This window comes from Nematostella vectensis, chromosome 10 (assembly GCF_932526225.1).
Source record: "Nematostella vectensis chromosome 10, jaNemVect1.1, whole genome shotgun sequence".
Classification (NCBI taxonomy): Eukaryota; Metazoa; Cnidaria; class Anthozoa; order Actiniaria; family Edwardsiidae; genus Nematostella; species Nematostella vectensis.
In genome coordinates this window covers 8,704,010-8,729,282 of record NC_064043.1, presented here as the reverse complement: position 1 = coordinate 8,729,282, position 25,273 = coordinate 8,704,010, and the positions used below count along the sequence as shown (strand labels likewise).

Here is a 25,273-nt window from a genome sequence, read left to right as displayed (position 1 = left end):
GCATGTCATTTTCTTTTTTCCTTTATTTACTTTATTTTCTAAAAAAAGCAACTGCATTTTACTTCAGTTTTACTGAAAAAAAAAATAAATGTACACAACCTACAAATGCATAGTGATACAACTTAGCTTCTCCTGTTAGAGATGTGCAACTACATGAAAGGGGGATGTTAAAATAAATAAAATCAAACCATCATCAGCTGCCAAGAGGAATAGGCATTTTGCACTAAAATACATTTGACTTTTTGAGTGGCAATTTAAACTAAAAGAAAACACAGAGTTTCATGCCACAGAGTTGCAGCATAGAAACTCTCTGGTCGATTTGTAAGAACTGAAAAAGCAGCTTTTTGTTGTGGTTATTTCTCTAAAGCTTAAAGCGTTAGGGCAAGTTGCTGATTGACGGTCCCAGCTTGATAAGCTTACGGTTTCCTTTATCACTGGAAGGACTAAAAAATTAATATAAGTCGCAGCTATTCTATATTTCACCTGTAGGCTCTTTCTTCTGCAGAGGCAAGGATTGCTGCTTGATAAAGAATGATTGCCTAAAAATCTGAGGTGAAACTACTCTTTTCTGATACCCTATCCATAACCACCATTGTACAAAGTACTGAATACACTTATTTCAAAATATGTTGTCAGCGCAAATGAGATATGGCAGTGCTACCATCCAAAATTACCAATGTGAATAACTCATTATATTAGATTACTTACTCTCACAACTACCGTTTGCCATTTGCACCGACATTGTTAATTGAAATAGGTGTATAAATGATGACCCATATGTACAATTTACTGTCCCACCCCTCCCCCTACTCAATTCCTTTGCTCCTCCGTTTCTTCGGCTTGAACCAAGCATACTCGTTTGGGGGAGCATCAGTCGTCAATTGTTCACTGTCTCCGTTTTGGTCCTTTGGCGCGTAAGTGACCTCGGCATCATGACGAGGTGCACCATTGTTCGAGATTTCTGACTTGTTGTTAAGCAACGGATTGACAGGTCCATGTGATTGGTGGACCTCATGAAGCTCTAGGTCCGGATCTTCACTGTGCGAATCGTCGTGAAGATCTTTTTCACGCTTTTTCTTGATTTTACAGTAGATAAATATAAGAATGAGGAGTATCACAATGGCCCCGATAGCTATACCAACCACAATGAACCGATTGAATGCTGAAACAGAATAATCAAACAACAATTGTCAGGTGCTGTGACGCATCTTGGCGTGGCAATGTATGATGTAGCTTGACATATTGTAAATATTGATGTGACATGATATGGTGTGACATAACATGGTATGGCGTGACATGATGTGGTGTGGCATGACGTACCATGATATGTGAAGTGACATGTCATGGTATGACATGATATGGGGTGGCGTAATATGGTACAGTAGGTGTTGTGACAAGACATGGTGTGACGTGACAAGGTACAGTATGCAGGGGTTTCATTAGGCCCAGGCGACCGGCAGAAGCGCCAGCTTTTTTCCACTGAGCACCGGCAGCTACCTTTTTTTAAAGTCTTCTTAAGTTTTATTTGAACTAAAAAGATCAAATAACTTCCACCCCCTACCTATCAATCTCCACCACCTACTCTGAAAGTTCATGAAAGCCCTGGTATGATGTGATAGTAAAAAGTACAAGCTCTTAAAGGGACCTTGGTAATTGGTCAAGATCAATGCTGTTTATGAATGCTGCCAACTCACGTTTACTGACGGATGAAAAGGTTGCTTTGAAGCCCTGGCCTGTGGCACTATCATCTGAGATAAACTGTAACCTCATCTGGGCACCACTACTAAACGTGTCCCCTGGGCCCTTGTTCCCACAATACCGCTGACCAAGCATCGGGCTTGAGCCTGAACTGCCATCACGGATTTCAATATAGTCACCATAGCAACCATGCTGGTCGTCAATCCAGAAGTCAGAGAAGGAAAGTTTGACGCGGTTGCCGTCTTTGACAGAGATGACCCAGGTACAACTAATGCTGTTGGGGTACTGGGCGGGGTAGTTGGGGCTCTTTATTGTACCCGTCTGGCCAGACACCTGGAGGTTGTTGTTAACTGAGGGGTCATATGATGCGGAGCAAACGCCTGGTTGGATACGTGGGGTTGTTTTGACCTGTGGCTCTGGGACAGGAAATGTGAAAAATAATTGGAAAATAAATTAGATATTCTGAAGTTCTAGTGGAAACCCCTACAAACCCTAGGAGGGTTGAGATTTTTATAAAGCTAGGGGCAACCCATCTATTAGTTATTGTGAATCCCAACTTTCTTCACTTATATCTTGATGTCTAACAGAAATATTCCACAGCCCCCCAAGTGTTGGCCATAAGTATTTAAGCATTCATATTTGCATCCATGGGTCCAGGGACTCAAGGCTAAACAGGAAATGGTGACTAATGGAAATCCCTAAATCAACTAAGGATTGGACAAACCCTCAATCGTACCCAGCTCTTTTCAAGCTCATCCCACTGAATTACAAGTGCCTAGCTGTCAATACAGTAACCCATGAAGTAGCTTACTTTCACTTGTTGTCTCAAACATTGCCAAAAATCCTCTTCTGTTACCATCATAGTTGCTTTTAAACCTAACAGTCATAAGATTTGAAGTCATTATTAAAGCTTGCGGGATCTGGCTGCCACAAAATGTACTTTTCACTGGGTTGGTTAGGCTCTTTCCATCCCGTAACTCCACTGCATCACTGCATGCCACATCCGATGACAGGTCGAACGCATAAAACACCAGACGCACATTGTGGCCAGATGGCACGGATATAAACCACGTGCATTCTTTGTTACTGGGGTATTCTTGAGGATAGTTTGGTGTGAATAAACTTCCTGCTGTAGCGGCAATCTTGATGGTGTTGGGGCCAGCTGTGTCGTCACATGATCCATTTACAACTGATAAAATAAAAAGATGCAAAAAATTAAATATTGCTTGTGAGGCTATTTTTCGTCAAGGAGGTTGTCACTAAGACAAACAAAATTGGGACATGCAAACTTTGTGTCAGTAACGACATGACAGGAAATGTATAACAATTGTTAACTTCTTAATGTGTGAATAAGAAATGACAGACAATACTTAATAATAATGCTGTTTTCTTATTAGCATGGGACTAAAGGAGCTTCTTCAAAAAGTGTCATACAAACTAGCCTGTGTAGCAAGCATTCCCCTGTGTTTTGATGGGAAAAGAAGCTCAGAGAAATTGGAGGAAAAAAACAACAAGTTTGGTGAGTATGATTTTGACCACTATATTATTTTGCGCTCATTGAACTTTTTTTTTGGTTCCTCCATTCCTCTGGGTTTCTTTTCCCTCAAAATACATGGAAACGCTTGTTACACAGGCTAAATCCCAACAAGATCATACCAAAACAGGGACAAAGTAATTGCAATCTAACACGCATACCTTGAGAAAGAGAGTGAAACCTGCCAATAAAGCTAAGGGTCTTTCTCGGCTCAACAGCCTTCAATCGTAGTGACAGATGACACCCACTAGAGTAGATGACAGGTGGGACCATCTCACCACAGAACAAGCCCAGCTGAGCGCCATGACCATGGCCATATCGGCTATTATATACCTCTAGGGATGAATCACTACATATTGCACGAGATACTCTTGTGAATGAATCAAATGTAAAGTTGATGGCCTTGTTGACAGGAAGTGTAATCTTCCAGGTGCAGTCTATGATGCTTGAATAGGAGTTTGGAAATCTTGGCGAAGCTATTCGCCCCATTGGTGCATGGAGAAGAATGTTGCTGTTTTCATCAATCGTGTTTGAGGGAGAACAGGCTGTACCTGGTACATTAAAAAACGTAGATTGAAGGGGCAGAATAGACATTCTGTGCAGAAATGTCATAATTACGGCCAATCATTATTACCAACATTATCATACAGTATTTATAATCATCACCATTATCATCATCAACATTCTGACAATTATTAATACCAACAATATCAATACCACAATTATCAACACTATCATAATCACCATTATCCTTATCGTGATCATCATTATCACTATCATTATCATCGCTATCACCATCATAATCATCATCACAATTATTAGCCATAGTATTATGCAGACTACATTGATAGGGGCAATATATATTAAAATCACTACGCTACCTGGTTGGATGGCAGTGTATTTTGCAACAAATCCTTCAGCAACAATCCTGAATGTGTTTTTAAACTCCACACGTAGCTGCCCTCCGCTGGAGTAAATTGTCTGAGGCTTGGCATTTCCACAAAATCTACCCACGATGTATTCACTGCCTTCAAGACCTTCCTCAGTTACCTTCACATATGCATATGGACACTGCTTAGAGTCTGAGCTTGAAGGTGAATAAATGGAAAAGGCACTAAAGGTCAGCTTGACCAGTTGCCCCATTGCAGCACCTATTATCCAGGTGCAAGAGCTGTAGGAAGGATAGACTTTGGGATAATTTGGGCTGCTAAAGTTCTGTATGTAGGATGAGGAAGCATTGAGGACAAAGAAGTTTGAACTCTTGTTGCAGATTGGAAGATCAATTTCTGCAACAGAAATACAAAAATGCAGTGAATTTTCTGACAGTGATGCTTTATTGATTGTGACAAAATCAAAAATAGACTGTCAAGTTTTTGAGGGTTCTTACAAAGAATATGATTTCCTTTATTTAGTGGTTGCCTAATAATTTAGACAGTTGGTTAATCAGAAGATGGTTTGCCTTACTATCTTCCCTACCAGATGTAAATATTTTTTTTATTTTCTTACCTTGTGAATTTGCTTGGCTTCTAGGTTGGCTATGTAGAACCAGTACTAGTAGGGCTATTTAATACAAAACAGAAAAAGTAATCAATTGATGTCAATCACATAACTTGACCACTTGCCAATCACATAACTAACTGTGTACAACTTTGTTGTTGGCGTTCAGACAAAAGAAGGCGTTCCACTCAAACTACTGAAAAAGTATAAAATTTCTTACATCAAAAAAAAAAAAAATTCACATCTTACTTTATTAGCAACACATTTTTTGTTAAACAAGGACCCCCACTATAAAAGGGCCTGGACCAGGTCCACGAAAGGCTCAGTTGACAGTAAACTGCTACTCGGTGTGAAGCTCCGGATTTCAGTCAAGCGTGTCTTGTTTGCCCATGAGGAGCGAAACACAAAATCAACTTTAGAAGCGCTTTTCTTCTTGTTTGCTCGGTTTATTTTTTCTTGGCTACTTACAATGAATAAGCCACCAAAAGAGCAGAAATGTGCAATAAAAATTAGTTCAAATTATTAACAATAACACAACTAAAATATCTCACTACAGACGCAATGTTACAGCGTGTTGTCATCCTAAAGTTTGAATTTTATTCAGCCGAAAGGGGGCGGAGCTAAGTTCTAAGTTTTCTTTTAGTGCAGATCCTTGTTTTTTAATCTTTTTATTAAAATTTTGAAACAACCAAAATTTTGATCAACAATGAAACCACTTTGCATAAACATTATAAGACAAATAAAGTGTTTATTAGCTGTTAATATTCCACTGGTACAAGTTAGAAAAAATCTGATGTTTAGTACACAAAAAGGTATTAGCAAAAGGTGTGATAAACTTTATTGTCACAAAAACGTTTGGCCTTTTTGGTAAAAAATCATGAAGGCTCATTTTTGGGGGGGAAAATCTGGAGGTTGAATATGGGGGAATTGTTTTGTATGACATCATCGACCGCCTTTATTAACAAGGCAGGACATTGTGGACAGACGTGTGTCAGGAAATACAAACCACGTTTCAGACAATTGAACTATTTACACATCCAAAATATTCAAACATTCCATACATTTGAACTCTTTCAGTGGATATCTTATACTAAAAGCAGACAATTATCGTAAAACGAATGAAATTTAAAACCCGATCATGTTATCAGGCTCGCATCGTCAAAGTCGGCGTTTGGAAAGTCATATCTGGCGGGCGATGGAGATTTGAAGTGAGATTTGTTGGGGTGACCGCCTAAAATTTACTAAACCCCAACGAGTTGAAGCCCTTCAAGTTATTGTCGTTTGACAGAATAAAATACAATAAGGATAGGAATATTAAGCTTCGGTGAGTTTTCAAGGAGATACCGTAAGATTCCTAGTCGATGATCCATGGTCGAGTCGTGGAAATATTAATGAGAGTTGAAGTGCATGTTAATGTACTCAACCCCGCTATAGAACACGAGCAAAACTCACCGATATATACGCCAAGCACAATCAAACTCGACTTGAGGCAGTTCATCCTCAACATCTGGATTAGGCTTCGCTACGGCCCTACGGTTTATAACCTTGGAATTCTTTCAGCACATCACAAAAGTCTTTTCTTTACGCTTCCGATGATGAGTTCGGAATGTTTAGTAAACTGAGCCGACAATTAAGAGGCCTGCGGTGTGACGCCCAGGAACCATGCGACCGCGCAATTTTCTACTTTATGCTCTTCCAATCCTCAACCTTAAAAGTGTTGATAGCAATAAAACCCGCTTTTTAAATTTGTATGAAACTCTTTCTATTTGCTGCAATTGCTGGAACTTTTTCTATTTGCTGAAACTGTCTCTATTTACAGCAATTGACTCATTTTTATTTGTTGCAACTCTTTCTAGTTGCAGCAATTCGCTCCCCCCCCCCTTTTTATTTGCTGCAACTTCACTTTCATTTGGTTGCATCTTTTTTTATTTGCTCCAACTTTTTGTACCTGCAGCATTTCACTCATGGGCCACCGTACACGAATGTCCTATCTCGTAGCGCTGCTAAAACATTTTAGAGAAAGCATAAGACATGTAAGATAAAAAGCAATGCTCTTAAAAAAAAAAAAGGTTAACTACAGCACCTAATTCAAATGGTGCTCGTAAAGATATTAAATTAAAATGACAATTAGCATTGAAAATTATCCTCGTAAAGCCCCGTGCAAACTGCGCCAGCATTGCTGGTGAGACGCTGGCTAGAAGTAGTTGGCCCGGCAATGCTGGTGCTGTTTGAACACCGCTGGTGCTGGCAAGTGTTGGCGAAATTTTGTTTGAGTTCAAACTTTTGGCCAACATTTTGCCAGCATTGCAAAATAATCTTTAAAAATAATTTCAGAAATAAAGGCTATAAAGAAAGGAGAACTCACCTCCAACACGTCCTAGAGACAAACAAGAGTGGCGACCAGGAAATGTGATGACAGCGAGAAAACGCCATCTTCGACTTGATTCATGACCAACGACTCCCCACCGGGGATGGGTTCGAGTCAATTGTCCATGGATGTACATTCCAAATTAGGAAAACCCCTTCTCTCATATCAAGAAAATTAAGCGAAAAATTATCGTTTTTGCCAAACGCGGCCACTTCCATATAAGTAAACTAATATATTCCTTATTTGAAAAACACCATGATTCTTGTTTTGTAAGGTTGCCGTACCGCAGGTGCTTCGTAAACTTTATGACTTGTAATCAGAAGAGAAAAACGGTTACTGTCACCATCTTTAGTCAATGGAGAATCGGAGTAAGTATCTGAAAAGAAACTAAGATTCCTCGGTAACCTGAAGGTAGGAGAGCCTATGAGAGAATGCTAAAGGGTTGGGACTCGTAATGGGGAGAAAGGGGGCGGTAGGAGGGAACCATAAAGGGATGGTTGGGGACTGAAGGTAGGAGAGCCTATGAGAGAATGCTAAAGGGTTGGGACTGGTAATGGGGAGAGAGAAGGCGGTTGAACAGGAGGGAACCATAAAGGGGTTGTTGGAGACTGAAGGTAGGAGAGCCTATAAGATTGCTAAAGGGTTGGGACTCCTAATGGGGAGAGAGAGAGGGGGGTGAACAGAAGGGAACAATAAAGGGGTGGTTGGGGACTGAAGGTAGGAGAGCCTATAAGATTGCTAAAGGGTTGGGACTCGTAATGGGAGGGGGGGTGGTTGATAGAGGGGGTTCATTTTTCTATGAGCACTCTCTATTCACCTCTATCCTGAATGAAGAGACTTTACAATTATCTAGTTTGCCACGGAATACTTAATAAATACTTAATAAATACTTAATAAATACTCAATAAATACTTAATAAATACTTAATAAAGTAAGAGCAAGGGGGCTTTCGTAAAAATGTTCACTGACAAGAAAGAGTAAGCAAAAGCCAAAAAAATGAATCGACTGTATTCCCTGTTCGTCGATTTCTCATAAGCCTTCGACAGCGTTCCCATTTCGAAAATTGAAAGATGCCGGCATCAATGGAAAGTTCTTTGCAATTATTGAGTCCATGTACATGCACGATCGAGCGGCAGTGAAAATTAAAATCTTATATCTAAAGAATTTCCCTGCAAAGAAGGGGTTCGTCGGGGATGCATGCTAAGCCTAACTTCAATCTTTTTCTAAGCCTCTTACCAGAATATCAGCCAAAATGACAGAATTACAGTTTCTGGAAAGTGTGTCGATGCACTTCTTTACGCGGACGACTTTGTGCTTATGTCTAAGGAAAGGGTAGTTATTTAACGGGGGAAGGGTTGCGACTTTTCGAGCGTCGATTTTGAGGGCGTGGCTCAAATTTTGAAACAGGGTTTAGGGGAAGGCCTTATTTTTTCAATCTCCGAGCCTGCTAATGTCTGGAAAAATAAATGTGATTCTCCTTCTGCTTGTGCACTTTCATAACTATTTCGTTTCGCTAGCGCTGTAAACCATTATCCCCTAAAGTGTGGCTTCTCCATTTTTTTTTTCTTTTTGCAGTTTTGGTTTTAATAATTCTACTTGCTTGAAAGTGTTTAGGTGTGATGGTGTTAAGCATGTTTTCTCATGCTTTCAATAAAGAAACGAAAAATGGAAAGGGGGATGTTTCTGGAGTCTGTTCCGCTACTATGGTTTTATAATTCATCTTTCAGCCAAAGCAATGTACTAAATCTGTATACGGTGAAGTGAATAAATTGAATTGTATAGAGGATGGTGGGACACGAAGATAGGGTGGCAGTGGTTCAGGGTCTTCATTTTGTATTGGTTGGTCTAAAGCTTCCCAATAACCAAGGCTCGATATATAGATGGTTTAGGATCAGTATAGAAGGCGGGGTCTGGTCCAAGTCGTCATTTCTACTAGGCTGGGTAAGGTTAAAGACTTTAAAGACGTTAAAGGTTTTCAGCCGTATTATATTGTTATATTGCGATTACAAATAACGTGACACAATTATATGTACAGATTCTCGCAAACTGGGTATAAAAGTTGATTACATGATCTTGTTTATGTTCAAGTCTATTGTATTTACATTTCTGTGGTCTTGCGACAAGCCCCAATAAAAACAGCGAGTGAGTCTACAGAGCCGTAGCAGGCCACGTAAGAGGCACAATACAGAAACATTAAGAAAATATGGGGGGGGGGGGGGGGCACAACCAAGCCTACTGGTCAATTCCTTATATTTTTTAAATATATATTTGAGGGGGGGGGGGCACATGCCCTCAGTGCCCCACCCCCTGCTACGGCCCTGTACTATTGTACAAAAAAATTTAGGTTATCCCACAGATGACTAATTGCCTTTTCAAAGCAGCGACTAAATACCGGGATTTCCCTCTTTTTGTTTAATTCGCCTCTTTCGGTCTCCTTTCTTTTTCCGGTTTTTCCCCCGTTTCTTGTCTTTCTTTGGTCGCTTCTCGCCCTTGTCGTCTAGGGATAGCGGGGACTTTGCATTGATTTCGAGTACAGCTGTGCCAGGCTGTGATGGTGCCTTGCATATATGCTTGTCTACGGTCCTACGGCACGTTTGGCATTTCACATAACAGCACCAATGGAACTTACAATGGCACTTATATTCCTCCTCAATTTGAATTGTGTTAAACCCGCGCCCGCAGCACAGTAAAGAGCATGCGCCAGTGGTATCAGAGGCTGACCCATTGCATTCCCTTCCCGACGTGCCTAGCGAACCTGTATTAGAGTCCACCATGCAGTAATTGGGCGAATCCTCGAGGTACACGAGGTCATCGCGTGACGGCTTTTTGTAGCTTACCTCGGCGTTTGTGAGCTCGCCACCACTTTGGCCCACCGTCACTTGCACAGCGGTTGTGTACTTCTCGCGCAGATGCTGGCCTACAATACGGAATGAAGAGATGGACTTCCAGCAGGTCCGGACGGAGCAGGATCCGGACACACCATGGCATTTACAGTCCAACGACATGTTGGTCTTGACAACCTGAGGTTAGAGAGGGTACATTACTTTTTGCGATTTTTTTTAGTAATCTGCGAAATCGCAATCTTTAATTCCAAGTGACAAAATGCATTTTGCCTTCCGTCGGTCAAAAGCTTTGAACTGTTTTCATTTATTTTCACTTAGATTGCTTCCATCACGGCATCTGAAGGCAACGCTGGCACAAGTCAAAGAGTACAAAATATGTTTTTGCTACAAAATCAAAACTTGATTGATGTAATGGATGAAAGTGAGAAGCGCATTTAATTTTGGAAATCTTGGCGAGAGTTATGAAAAACTCATATGATCTCAGTAAACCTGTTTTTGTTAGAACATGGTGATAAAAGGGGGTATCGATCACGTTTCACGGACCGGGCAAAATCGGACTTTCACGGACCGAAGAATTGCATTCTGAATCGTCAAATCACCTTTTACGGAGATCGATTTCACGTTTCTCGACAGTGAAAAATGGTCAAATCACGTTTCACGAAAATTCCCTTTACCACCCTGTTAGAATTACATGAGACCTTTTGCGATAAATGTTTCTTGTCTACTCGAGTTATTTCTCCAGGTGTGTTGAATCAAAACGTTTCATTCTTCGGTAGTACAAGAAATGCGAGACATGCGATGGAGTACGAGAATTGCGGCAAATGCGAATAAGGAATGCGAAAAACAGGAACAAGTGGAATGACAAAACTTAAACCATAATACTTTTACAGGTCCAGTCTCTTCGGGGCGCGCCACAGGCGCCCCGAGCGGGTGCGACGGGCTGTAACACCAGGGGCACGGAAGAGGTGCATGCCGGGTGACTGAAGTCCCCCCACTGTCTGGCCGTGTGCACAGTACTATGGGGGTGATGGAGGAAAGGTGATTCGATGCACCTTGTTGTGTATAGAAGGACCCAGCCCCCACCCCCACCCCCACCCCTTCCATTTGTCTCGATACTACGGTTAGGATCCTGAATTTATCTAAAATGCAATATGACCAGACTGGCAATCAATCAGGCGTTTGGTGACGAGGTGACAAATGAACAAGACAACACAAACTTCTCGTAGAAAAACAAGTAGACGATCATACACAAAAGATAAAATGACTAACACGAAAAAAAAAATGCTCAACTTCAAATGATTCAACGAAACAAGACTAAATAAATATATTACAATCACATGGATAAAAAACGTAATGTGTAATGAACATTTGCGTGCGCAAACTTGCCAAAAGAGTAGGAAGTTTGAATCAAAGAGATAGAGTTTGAAGATTTTTACTCTGTACATCCATCAATAACAAAGTAAGAACGTCATTTTGCGGGCAGTATGTGGTTTAATTGTTAATAAAGTCTCATCTTTTAGATTATGTAGGATGTTCTAACAGGAAACAAACAATTATCGGCTTTATCTAAACGCGGTTTAGTAGCCATCGCTTCTATATTCGGTGTAAGTATTAGAAAACAATAACATATCATCGCATTCAAAATCATGGAGCATAAAAAGAATTCAATTCACGCGCGCGTATACTATAAACACTTGAAATCCTAGCCTCTTCAAAACCGGATATATGCGATACTAATGAGGAGCTTTTCAACAAATAAATGTAGAATGTTTGACCATGAGTAGCACATGACAATCATAGCTTTGAATTGGATCATGGGTGCTATTTCCGGAGTTGGCGCAAGTTTGGGTGTGATATTAAAAAGGCTTTTACACTCCTTTAGAAATAGGGATCATCTCAAAGAAAGGATTACATTCCGATCGTCCAGAGTAAATGCAAATTACGGGTGGTTATGAAGTTGTACTCAAACGCGCACGAAATCTCTACAAAAGTGGCAGTAATGCTGTTGTTTTGGCATTAGAGGTACAATTTTAGATGGCGATAAATACGAAGGTAGTGCCGTCGTGTTGCTAAGAGGTGCTAAGCCCGTTTATCTGGTTGATAAAGGGCGCGCTAAACCCATGCTATAGTCACATGGACAATCAACCGAGCAATCTCCCACGCGATAATCACAAAATGTTATGAGTAATACATGTAACACTCACCCTACGCCCAACATGATTGTTGTGTAAGTTCATCAACGCCCTCGCATCTTTTTCCACCTCTCTGGAGTCCACGAAAGCCTTAGCGAAGTTCAGGCCATATTGAATATTATCGCTGCAACCTCCCCACTCGAAGCCCTTGCGACTTCGGCCTTTCTTGTTTCTACAGGAACAGTCTTTTAGTTCACCGAGACTGCAGGACCGGGTGACTTCGTGAACCACGCCTGCCGAGGAGATGGCGTAGACGAAAGCCGTCTCGCGACTCGCTGGAAAACAAGAGAATATAGTGATTGGATCTACTGAAAATTCTCACCAGGATTCAGTCCTTCAGGCATTTTCCATTACATAGCATTTCCCCCCTTCTGGCATCTTATGTAAAATAAAGACTGAAATTAGGCGTCATAAGGTTTTGGAGGAAGTTGATGCAATAATTGATCTTAAGTTGACATAACGATAAAACTTATAAAAATTAGTTGATAAAATTCCCTTTCATGTCCACGCTTCGAAAGGAAATTGAGTATCAACGTTAATAAACTCATTTAAGCAATCTTAATTCAAACAGGAAATTATTTATTTACAGACCTAATGCTCTATATATTGATCCTCACCTCTCCGCATGACTTTTCCGAATACAGTGGCGTCTCCGTTAACTGTTGAACAATTCCACCTCTGATCCCTGAACTGGTGCTGGCACTCTTCCACTCCTAGCTTGGCTCCCTTGCCTATGCTCACCATCACGTCAGGGTTATCGAGACACATCTGCCGCTGAATGCTGATCAGTCCAGTGATGCTGTTGCACATAACTTTAGCACCTAAAGCAAACACCTGGGATATGAACCTGTTGAGATAAAATAACTCAATGTCTAATTATTGTAGTAAGAAGCTATCTATCTATATTTTACGACATGTTTGTCCAAAACGCGCGCTAATAATTGACACTAGGTATTTGAGTTGGGCTGTCAAGTTTTCAGTGACTGTGAAGAAGGCACTTCAATCCTAAAACACGCTTTTGCAAGCACTTAACACATGCATGATCAAAGATAAATAGTTTATCTCAATCATATCTCGCGCTTGCAACGCTTCCTTCTCATTGTCAACAGATAAAAAAAACTTTCTTCGTATCTACGTGAATCTATGAGATACGCAAAGTTTGCTTAACTTTGCGCGTGTTCTGCCGGTGACTTACCACCAATGAGATTCCGTTTTCCTCGGAAAGTATAATAGTATAAGAAGTACTAACAGACCAAGCCGCGCTTTGGCGGGCGCCATTCCTGATATCACTTTTCGCCGTTCGCGCTGTTTATTGAAAGTGCGGAACTTATGACGGCGACGGGTGAACTCTGTCTTAGGTTTGCCGGGGGCACGTGATTGATGTTCAATAAAATAACACAAAAGCCAGCGCATTGGGCCTTTGCCGACGGTTAAGCCGATTGGCTGAACCATAAAAAGGTTTGTGGTATAATTGGTGTCCATTGCCGGCGGCAAAACTTGTGTTTGCCTTGAGTAATTGCCTTTGTTTTGCACTTGGATTTGGAAGTAATGGAGCAGAGACGGCTCGAACGCACCTCCACCGCACGTATTCCCAATCAACCAAGGAATAAGCTTTTCCAAGTAAACATAGTTAGCAAGTTTTAGTTTGCAATATAAAACAGGTTTACATCTGAAGTGCGCGCTTTCGATATAGATTACTAAATAATCAAACATTGATTGCTTTGTTTATTTTAGTAGTTACTGTGTGTTAATCTTATCAAGAGCAAACAAGTGGATACTGAATAGATATACAGCTGGATATCTGGTCATATAGTTACCAAACGCCATTAACTAAAATAAATTGGTGTTATCTATACATGGACCACTTTTTATGGAGCTAAACCTGCGATGGCGGAGGGGGTCCGTATTATAGACACTGCGCGCTAATCGATGCTGGCTTAGCGAAGCCATTAACGACAATACAGGTCGGCGTACTTTGTGTAATTAAACCGTTTGTTGGACAAGCAAATGCGATACACAATTCATGATCAGCTCCAGAGAAGCTCCGATAAATTATAGTTTGATCGAGATAACACACTGTAAAAGTTAAATCTTTCTCACCAGCTGGTCCGAAAAGTACTGCTCTATTCTGGGAGATCCACCATTTTTTGGCTATCCTTTTTATCAAAGGACATTTGAATGGATGTTCTGGATGTTTGTATAATCCCTTATTATGCTGGTCGATTAGTTTTAGTCGTGCTTGTCTCTCTAGGGTCGTAATGCACGGAACCTCTTTTTGTTGGTCGCTTTCGGGCTGTTTATGTCTGTAAATCGAGGTTCGGAATTCATCTAACCTCTTTATCACGGACACCTTTGGGTTTATCATGTCTGGAAGGGCTAATACACGAAACTTATGAATCCACTGTTTTCACATTTCAATCTTGTGTTGATTCATTTTACTGATTCAACCACGCCTACACGGACCATCTAGTTATTCTACGGCTGTCCGTAGTTTTAGTCATATCACATAGTTAAACTACGGGAGAAGCTCTAACTTGTTCCATATTTCAAAGTTTAGAACAAATATACATAAGTTTGCGTTAAGACATCAGGGACCTAAATATTTCAATTCATTGTCTTCTGATATTCAGTCTGCCAAAACGCTTAACTCTTTTTTTAATAAGTTAAAGACTTCTCTTATTAACTCTTAATTTTTCTTTCTTTCTCGATTTGTGTTTGTGTGTGTGTTTTTTATATAAGTATGAAACAAAAAAATATGATAGCTCTCCTAACAAATATTTATATAATTAATCTGACTGTCCGCTGGTCCGAACTATCAAATATGTATTTTCTGTTAAGATTTAGGAGGTCCGTCTCGTATAAGCCTTGCGGTTTCTTACGGTCCTCCTTGTCACACTATGTAAATTATTGTATTATTATCTTTATTTAAAAAAATGTATTAAGTGACAAAACAATAAACTGAAACTGAAACGGCTTGTCTTGTCTTGTTACGGTCATTTCAGTTTAAGACTCCTACTTTAAGTATCTCAGCCGTACACCCTCGCTTGGCCGCCACAAAACCATATACAAGCCACGAGCCGAACACAGGAGAGGCTTAAATCGGAAAGTCGTTATAAACTATGTAACCAGCGCTCTCACTATCCAAACACTAGGAGGACGGGATCTATCTGAATCCCGCTGTATGCCCCAGTCCCCCAATCTCTCATCCCCGGCCTCTGCTCACTCCAAATCCCCTTCCTGTTTCCGTTAGCGAAATTCCGCTCCCGGTAACCAGGTGAACCAAAAAAAAAAAAAAAAAAAAAAAAAAACATTTTGCCATCCTAAAATAAGAGCGAATCTCTGTTTCCGGCTTATCTTTGTTAAACAAAGTCAAAAATGATATGCACCGATACGTTGCTCATGAACGCTAATAATTTCATTTATATGTCAGCTTTTCATTATACACCAAAAACTGGAAATCGACTCTGCCCTGAAGAAGTCTTATTAAAGACGAAAATTTGGCAGAGTCGATTTCCAGTTTTTGGTGTATTGTATTCATTGTTCTGGTACGAGATCGCGACAGTTTGGGCTTTTTGATTCTATCAGCTTTTCATTAATTATATACATCACATTTTTCCTGTTATAGCTACATGCTATATGGTTAGGTTATTTCACAGTATTATAATTATAATATTTTCATTAAAGGAAGCGTGGCCTATCATGAGACCTTACCGGCTAACACCCTCGGCGCAGGAGATTCTCCCGATCCCTGACACCCGAAGGTAGGACGAACGAATGCCGAATGACGACTTACCGCTCGTGAGCGACAAGCCTCTTGCGCCCGGGCTGCTTGCATGCTCGGAAATAAACCACCATCCTCGTTCCCAGGGTCCCACCCTCCCCTACCCCCAGGGGGATATGAGGGGAAGACCCTGGGAACGAGGATGATAAACCACTCGATAATAAGCGATGTTTCGGAGATATCATGCATTTCTCGATACGTCTATATGTTAATATTTTCTTAGTTTTTAGATAAATATATAATCATCTTAGAATTCCAGTCATTATAAATCATCATAGTCCTTTATATAGGTTGGTGAATCATCATTATCGTTTATATATAGATTGGTGATAAAAATATACATATTAAAAAATTCGACAAGAGCTTAAAAATAAAAAAATCAAAGAAAGCAGTCTCGCTACACAATATGATCAAGAGCCTTAAGTATCCAAGAGGCAGAAGACGGTCCTTAGTGATTGCTAAATAGCACAAGCACCAGTAAACCAGCCAACATGACCGCCACGTTCCCACAGGAATCTGAGGAAAAAAGAATACAAGTGTGAGCAAAACTTCTTTTTGATAATTTTGTGTAAGTTTCACGAGCACAATAGCTACAAACCGGTATGACTAAAAAATACAAAAAAGCTCTTTATTCTTTAAAAAATAACTAGGTGGTCTATAGACGTAGACGGTGGGATCAGTGGAATAAAAACACAAGGTTAAAATGGTATATTTTTGCCTGAAAGCGGAGCGAACTCATTTTTTTTTGTAATAGCGTCTAATTTTCATGCACTCGAGAATCCACTTGGCGTAACTTGAAGTGGTTCATGGGTAACATATTGTAAATGACTGAACCCTTGTCTCACATAAATAAGAATAGTACACCTTTCCAAACCTAGATTTGTTTTCATTTATGTTTATTTGCTTATGTATTTGATACCTATGAAGCAAACTTAATTGAGAGTATAAAGTATAGAGTGGTTTTTCAAAATCGCGTGCAACAAAATGAAAGTGTAATAGTATAGCCAGAACAAAAGAGAACAAAGATATTACAGTGTATTAGTAGTAAATAAACTAAATAGTATTTCACGGGTTTTTGAAAACCACTCTAATACCCAATATAGTAGTAGACGAGAATTACAGAAATGATCAATAAGAATAGTACTAAGCGGGCCGTTATCATATAATTTGATTCTACATTATATTTAAAAAAAAAACTATAAAAAAGGCGAAGGCCCAACGCTCAACTTCTCCGTTTTCAGAGAGGCGTAAACAAAGCATTTCAACCTTGTGTTTATATATTCCCCAGCTACTAACAGGAAAAGACTTAAAGTTCTTAAAACCTTTCACTTATATCAACTAGCCAAAACAAAGCAAAGATAAACTTTCAAATTCTGAAAAGGGAATTGAATTTGATTGAAATTTGAATTTTCTACAAATCTTTGAAATTTTCCTGGCCGCGCAAAAGGAGGTTGAATCGAGTGAATGTTCCAAGTTTTGGCGGGAAAATCTGAAAAAACGTATTTTCCTTAAATCCGTTAAAATTCAGAGACGGCAATATCACAAAATATCGGCGAATTATTTTCTATTGCAATGCTTCCCAAAATGAAGCGAAGAATCATGTAAAGTCAAGAATTGTATGCAAAAAAAGAAAATATCGTTTTGTTGTAGGTTTCAAAAACAGCGCGCGCTCGTGAGAATGTCGCCATCCTTGATTGCGAATGCAGCGCGCGCGCATAATGCAAAAAAACAATTCAGAGACTAAAAAAATATCTGCTAAATTTTGCCGATTTGTCTCCTGAAGTTAAATAATCATTTGACTACCAGGTTGAGATATAAAGATGACGGTAAAAGTTGTAACCACACAACGTTCTTCAGCAATAACTAAGAAGACATAAAGACGGGAACCGGTTTAGCGCGAGCAGACATGACGGAAAAACCTTGAAAACGCGCAATTCTAGATAGAAAAAAGAAGACACAATTTCTTTCAAAGGCTATAGGTTCCTTGTATAACGGACTGATTTTCAAAACACAAATATCGTGAGGCCGGAGTGCGCATAACCAGATTTTGGCTTTTTAAGATAATTTTCCTTGATCATCCTTGCGCTATGTATGGGCTCAGGGACGAAAAGCTCAAATTTTAAATGATACTTTACAAAAAGTCGCATCAATTTAAAAAAAGTCGCACTTGATATATATTGTTTGCTATAAGTTACTAAGTACTCAGAAAAAATTTCCGCCTTATTCGATGTTTTTCCGTCACGTCGCGCGGGCATATGTTTTCTCACATGTAATTTGGTTGACATCTCGATCTACGTCACAAATGACTGTACCCGGGCCTTTTAGTTCACGGACTTTTTTACGAAGGTTGACCAAAATACCTCAATGTAACAGATTTGAGTTATTCGCGCAAACGCGTGTTTTATAGGGTCCATACGAACCACATACCATTTGGAAGATGAAAATATATAGAATTGACAAAGTCTATCAACTCTGAAAGGTTATATGGACTTTAACAATGTAATGTGACTAGTAGTTTTCAACACTTCTTTTACTAAACTCCTCTTTTATTAGTAAGTGCCGCTTACTGATGATAACGCCTGTAAACGCTCAAGACCTATGATACTTCCAACTAAAACCTATTTTTTATGAGGTCTGAGGGCCATAGCAGGGGGTGGGGCACTGAGGGCATGTGCCCCACAATATTTTAAAAAATAACAAGGAAATGACCAGTTGAGATGTGGCTGTGCCTCCGAATATTTTCTTAATGTTTCTGTATTGTGCCCCCCCCCCCAATATTTCGAGGTCTACTACGGCCCTGGGTCTTTTGAACAAAGAAAATATGTATATGAAGGCTTTGTCATATAGCAAACCTACTTGGGCATGAGCCGTTTGTCGGGGCTTGTGTCACTGGCGGGGAGATGGTGGAAGAGGGTTGTTCAGAAGTTGTGCTGTACATAGCATGGAACCCCTTAGCACCAGATGAGAAGTCAGATTGAAATTCTACCAGCATTTGATTGCTGATAGAGATCAGAGGAGTAGGAAGGGTGTTTCCACAGAACTTTCCAACGAGGGCAGCATAAGTAGAGTTCCCAGAATAAACCCTGACAAAGTCGCAAGTGCAGGTCTGGTTTTGAATCAAAGACTTGCACGGATTGCCAGCCTCTATATCCATGAAAGTGAAGTTGAGCTTTACTCGGAAACCTGCAGCCACTTTAATCAGGCTCAAGCATTGCATACTCTTGGGGTAGTTTCCGTTAGGGTAGTTGGGGCTGCTTACAGAGCCTGATGCACCAGTGAAGTTGAAAGGAATATATTTGTTACACACTGAAATTAAAAAAAGACACAAACCATAAGTGTGCTATAAAATGTTTTTCGAATAGCAGAATTTCCCACATTTAATACATGATCCACACACCCCAGTAGCGTATCCAGGGGGAGGGTTTATGGAGTTTAAACCCCCCCCTGGGCTGCCAGAAAGCCATTTGTAACAAAAAATTACCCCCTCCCCCTTTGTGACTGAGCCAAACCCCCCCTTTAGCAAAAGGATAGATCTGCCCCTGCACCCCCAATGGAAGGAATTTTCTCAGATACTCAATTCCCATATCACACAGAATTTCCTCTCCAAGGAAGTGGTCAAAAGTGGCATATCAACAAAACAATCTAAGATTGGCCTACATACATCCAGTAAACGCAAGCTTAAATTTCAGATCAGATGGGATATCGGATGTAGCAGGCTATCTGAGATTTATTGCACTAGAAATTTGCACTGAATCACTCCCAAAGCCCAGGGTATTGGGGGGAAGGAGGGGTTGGGGGGGGGGGGGGGGTTTGTCATCATCCTGCATAGATGTCAGCTTTCAAACGTGAATTGATGCCAGGGCCAAGTATAACTAAAGTAGTATAACTGAAGTAGTGACCTTGTATATAAGCCTCGGCCATAGAGATTTTGCTTGGTCATACTAGTTTTGCCTCTGTCATAGTAATATTGAGGAAGTGTCTAAATCTATAATATATTATTGTCTCTCACAGTTTATCTATGACTACAGCGGCCCTAGGGAAGAAACAGAATACTGTATTTGGTAAATAATTTTGGCAAATATATGCTTTAGAGCAATAATTTACTAAACCTCAACTGACTAAAGACAAAATAATCTGTTAGAATCTGTGCTATTTAACAGGCCATCTGTTCTTAATTATCAGTCAAATCCTCTAAGAAACTTCCAATACACACATTGCTTTTACAAATTTGAAATATTTTTTTATCAAAATCATTGGAGATTGTCATGTAATTGACCAGACTAAACTGGAGCGATTGCTGAATTAACCTTACCAGGAGGTGTGTAGTCGATGAACTCATATTCAGCTTCAAATCCTTTATTATTCTGGGATCCCTGGGCACTATTAACGAAGTTGATACTCATTGCGTTCTTGACAGAGTAGAGAGGGGTTGACAAGTCCATCCTTTTGTTCTCAGGGTTTAGTCCCTGTTGGCACAATTTTCCCTCTCCAGGCTCATCTCCAAGTGAATCGTACCCAAGTTTCAATTCCACAGAGTCACAATTGCAGTTATAACCACATCTGAATACATCAAAGTGCTTGAATGTTAGCTTTACGTGTTTGCCTTCTGGTGCAGTTATCTCCCACGCACACCGCATGATCTCAGCAGGGTAGTTGTTTGGAAACAGCGGAGACTGAATAGTTCCTTTGGTCTCATTCAGAACGGCCTTTTGGGGGCATACTATAAAAAAATCCAATACTCTTAATTAGTGCTAATATGTACTGTCCTGAATATCTCTCTAGGAAGAGGGCATGCCGCATACCAGCATCCTCACTCAGATTGGTGATATGAAAAATTAGTTGTTTGCCATAAGGTTTAAATCAGATGTTCAAAAAGGCTGATATGACAATGGTGGACTAGACTCTGTAAAAAGGGTGTGGATTTACCAAAACAAGTTTTCATTTCAATGTAAGAAAATAACTTGGGAAATAATTTATTTGCTTGTTAATAAGAAGAGCCATACATATAATTATCACAGCATGTTATGAATATGATAATAAGAGACAAAGAAGCAATATGTAGACTGCAGGTTTAACAATGTTGTATGTAGTGGTTTTACATTTTTTAGCACTCTCCTCCATCTTACACAACCATTAACACTTTGTACTCACTTTCATCCTCTGTCAAAGATGTAATAGTGGCATTGAATCCGGTAAATTCTTCAGCAGAATTGCTGAGAAACCTCATTTTCATCCAAAAGGTTTTTGAGTACACAGACAGCGGGACTGTTTGTCCACAGAGTTTTATGGTTGATGACTGTTCATCTGATCTGGGTTCAAATACTTCCAGGAAGTCCACCGCATCGCAGTTACCATGTTTCTTAGGGCCCAAATCAAATGTCAAAAATGTCACCTTGAGGGTCTTACCAGAAGGTGCGGTCAGGTTATAGAGGCAATCTCTGTTGGCAACATATTTACCCGGCCACCCTATACTTTGAAATGGTCCTGGATTCACCACTACAGGTGTCATGCTATTGCAACCTACAAAAAAAAAATAGAAACGAATTAAGATGCTACAATATTGAACCTTGTCTAAAAATCAATTCTTTTACCTTGAGCATTAATGTGATGCACTATCACCAAAGAGCCTGCAATACCAATAGATATGGTTAGGTGTTTGTTTTTACAGCACTTATTAATGAAAGTACTAAATTTATTTATTCACCATCTATCTCAGTTGTTTTAAAAAGCCCTGGTGGCAGGCGGAACCACCAGCTATTTTCCACTGAGCAATGGCTACTGTTTGAAAAAAAAAAGTCGATTTAAGGTGTGATGGAGTTGTGCTAACAGGGACACAGTAGATTGGGTCATGCAGAGCGACATGAGATGTATGCATGGCAAGCACAGATGAACCTAGATGTCATGACCTGAGATCTGGCTAAACTTCAGAATACCCGTCCACATTTTTAGGCCTCTAAATTTCATCGGTCCGCGGTCCGCAGTCCAGAACTACTCAATATAAAGTATCCATCATTGCACATTTAATTTATAATACTACTCAATAAAAAATATCAATCATTGCACAATTAAATTAGAATCGGATATGTTATGTTGGTTCGCGGTCCGCAGTCCGCGGTCCACCACGGACCATGGTAGCAGTGACTTAGATTAAAGCCAAAAAGACCGTTTATTCTTTAATAATTTGTTCAATAAATGTGCAAAGACGGCTTCACTGCAGACTGCGGACCGCGGACCACGGTAGCAATGACTTATCAGTTAGATTTATAATTTGATACTTCGTTCTATAAATATGCAAAGACGGCTTCACAGCGGACTGCGGACCACGGACCACGGTAGCAGTGACTTAGATTACTTAGGGTTATCATTTGATACTTCATTCTATAAATATGCAAAGACGGCTCCACAGCGGGCCGCGGACTGCGGACCACTGTAGCAATGTCTTAGATTACTTAGATACTTAGTTCTATAAATATGCAAAGACGGCTCCACAGCGGACCGCAGACTGAGGACCACAGTAGCAGTGACTCAGATTACTTAAATAATTTTGTTAGATGAATCAGAAAGACAGCTTCACTGTGAACTGCGGACCACGGCAGTAACGTGGCTCCACAGTGGACGGGTATTCTGAAGTTGCTCCTGAGATCTAAACCCTATCCTAACCCTGAAAACTAGTCTTTGTATTTTAATAAAAATGGTTTTGGTATTAGGTGGTTGTTTTGAAGGTCAATTACATAAATGCAGTTCAAAGATGATACAGGGTGGGGTGTGAAATGGTATTCTCAGGACACAAGCATGTGAAGAGTTATAAGAATTTTAACAACCAAAATGACTAATTTAGAAGCCTCTTGTGTATCAATCCCTAAGCAACTAGATCATAGGGCGTAAACATCAATGGGTAATCATATTTCTACTCAATAGCTAAAGCCTTAAAGTATCAAACAAAAATCCAATAACCTCTACCCTGTAATTGAACGGTGCACAGGAAAACAAAATGAAGTTAAGTAAGCTTAAAGTACTTTAAGTTTGAAATAAATTGAAATTTTAATCAGATGTCATCAAACCACGGCATAACAAACCTATCTTTCAGAGAGTAAATGACTTTTGAACATACAGAAACAATTATTTAACTTAAATAGATGAATAAGCGGAAGGCTTACCACAGCCATATAAGTTAAGAAGTAACAATGCAGGGGAAAACAACCCAAACTCTTTTTATAAAGAAATTTTGCCAGTGCAGATCCGAATCCGAATGAAGAAAGTAAAAAAATACATCCCGAATAAAAGGGAGTAGTTTTCTTGTCCCATGATTGCTATAAATCTTCTGGTCTTCAGCATCCATAAACATTAAGTACAACACAAAGACAGCATTTGCTGAACTTCTTTACTTACAAAATCCAGCCCATAAAATAGAACGTCCGATCGTCGATTCCATACTGTCGCCGTCTAGTTCTCAGCTCACAATAAGACTAAATACAATTTGTTATTTCACAAGCTTCACTTAGCGAGGTGTAAGGAAGAAAGCCAAAAGTCTGTTTATTTTCCGTTTCGCTAGCCGAACGGTGTTCAAATATTGGTGGTGCGCATGCGTTGAAATGGGGTGTATGTTATTTGCTTCGAAAGAACCCCCGCGAACAAAATACTTGACTTGAAATAGCGAGGGGCCAGAGGGGGGTGGAGGTTTCTATTTTCAGTCTGTTTCTCCCATTCATCAGGAATGAATGGGTTATATTTTCATTAAGGAAATAATAGAAATACACAATTAGGGTTAGGTTTGGTTTGGCCGAAATCGTCATCTTAGCCGTAAAGCTTTATTTAGCTGCAATACTGCATATCTTGTTTCTTTTTTGTTTCATTTGATTTGGAGGTCCGACCCTAGGGTAATTAACTCTATCTTTTTTCAATTACTCATCAATACTTTTTAAGGATTGATCATTTTTTTTCTTCCAGTTCTGTTCTCGTTATATAGCATGCATCATTAGCTATGGGATAAGCCCCTTCCCGTCCGCCACTCCTGTATCGACCTGTAAAAGTGAACTTTAGAAGCACACTAGCATACACACATTGGCACCAGTCGGGCCAAGACGGGACCCTAGCACAGTCTATTACCCGTGCAGTTCGGCAACCATGGACAGCTGTTTCGTCCTTATTAGGACTCGCCAGCATGGCATAGCCGGTTTGCCTCAGTTAAACTTCATCGGCAAAAAAACTGCAGGGCGACTTCGACTCGAGCGAAGTGCTTTAAACCACAAAGCATGAATGTTGAAAAAATATTTGTTATGAGATAGAGTGGAGATGATTAAGCGCTTTCAAACGCAGAGGGTTTGCAGTGGTGATGCGGTTTTGTCTTAAAATTAGCGCTCTTTTTCTTTCGCTCTTGGTAGTATGGTGCTTTTCTAAAAACAACGCGCTTTCCTTTTTTCTGTTTTTCCCCGCAAAATTATGTTTTACGCCCCCCCCCCCCCCCTGGCCCCATCTTAGGAAGGAAGTTTAAGAAGAAATGTATGAGAGCAAAATCCCGACAAATATTCAGTATCATCTGTTTATTTATAGATACCATAAAATTCCGATAATAAGCCCCCGGGGCTTATACTTTTCAAAGGCTTTTTTTTTTAGTTTTTTTTTTTTTTTTTTTTTTTTTGGGGGGGGGGGGGCTCATATTCGGGGGGGCTTATTATTGGAGGGATTTTTGCGTCTGGAAGACCAAAAAAGTGAAAATCGTTGATCAAACATCGGCTACGAAAAGGACAATAAGAAAAGACTTTGTAAAAGGTTGTAACACTTGAGAAAAAATAACGTTGAAATTAAACAGCCATGCATTACTTGTTCTTTCGAGTATAACCTGCTGGGGGCTATATCCGGGTTTTGGGGGGGGGGAGGGGGGCGGGGGCTTATTATTCGAGGGATTTTTGTGTTTCAAAGATGGGGCTTATTATCGGAGTTTTACGGTATGCAAGATATGACTGTATGAGCATATAATGTAAGGCCCTGGCCAAACGAGGACACATGTTGCCGGAAACATGTTGTCCGCGCGCATGTTTCCTCAATGTTTTCCAGTTTGGCCACCACGGAAACATAATTTGTTGCGCGACACAAATTTTGCGCCCAGGACACAAAAAATGTTTCCACAGCGAGGGATAAACATTTAATGTTTCCAAGCGCGTGGAAACATTGTTTCCCGAATGTATCTTCGTTTGGCCACGCAAGGCAACAATTTCTAGGCTCGTTGCCTGTCAACACTCGCGGTGTACCAAATCAAAATGGCGCACGAAGATGTCGTTGTTTTGCAGAAAAGACCAAAGAAAAGGGAAAGGCTCTGGACAGACGAAATAGAGCGTTTGATTGTGTCTTACGAATATAGGA

At 40.1% G+C, this 25,273-nt stretch overlaps 3 protein-coding genes across 3 annotated transcripts; all 3 read right to left on the bottom strand.

Moving 5' to 3' along the window:
• Positions 1-5: 5 nt before the first annotated feature.
• LOC5513510 (tolloid-like protein 1) lies at positions 6-6,356 on the bottom strand. The gene is made up of 7 exons (XM_032383074.2): positions 6,182-6,356; positions 4,739-4,792; positions 4,114-4,518; positions 3,394-3,783; positions 2,510-2,887; positions 1,695-2,114; positions 6-1,162 (listed from the first exon to the last, which is right to left on the bottom strand). The coding sequence occupies exons 1-7, from the start codon at positions 6,234-6,236 to the stop codon at positions 807-809; spliced, it is 2,058 nt and encodes a 685-aa protein (XP_032238965.1). The 5' UTR covers positions 6,237-6,356; the 3' UTR covers positions 6-806.
• Positions 6,357-9,065: 2,709 nt separating this feature from the next.
• LOC5513514 (protein Wnt-2b-A) lies at positions 9,066-13,629 on the bottom strand. The gene is made up of 4 exons (XM_032383075.2): positions 13,328-13,629; positions 12,750-12,979; positions 12,145-12,407; positions 9,066-10,117 (listed from the first exon to the last, which is right to left on the bottom strand). Exons 1-4 carry the CDS (start codon positions 13,612-13,614, stop codon positions 9,482-9,484), a joined length of 1,416 nt encoding a protein of 471 aa, XP_032238966.2. The 5' UTR covers positions 13,615-13,629; the 3' UTR covers positions 9,066-9,481.
• Positions 13,630-15,694: 2,065 nt separating this feature from the next.
• Positions 15,695-23,500, bottom strand: LOC5513511 (tolloid-like protein 1). The gene is made up of 6 exons (XM_032383076.2): positions 23,303-23,500; positions 21,505-21,540; positions 21,065-21,433; positions 20,226-20,633; positions 18,770-19,219; positions 15,695-16,429 (listed from the first exon to the last, which is right to left on the bottom strand). The coding sequence occupies exons 1-6, from the start codon at positions 23,343-23,345 to the stop codon at positions 16,362-16,364; spliced, it is 1,374 nt and encodes a 457-aa protein (XP_032238967.1). The 5' UTR covers positions 23,346-23,500; the 3' UTR covers positions 15,695-16,361.
• Between the last annotated feature and the right edge of the window lie 1,773 nt (positions 23,501-25,273).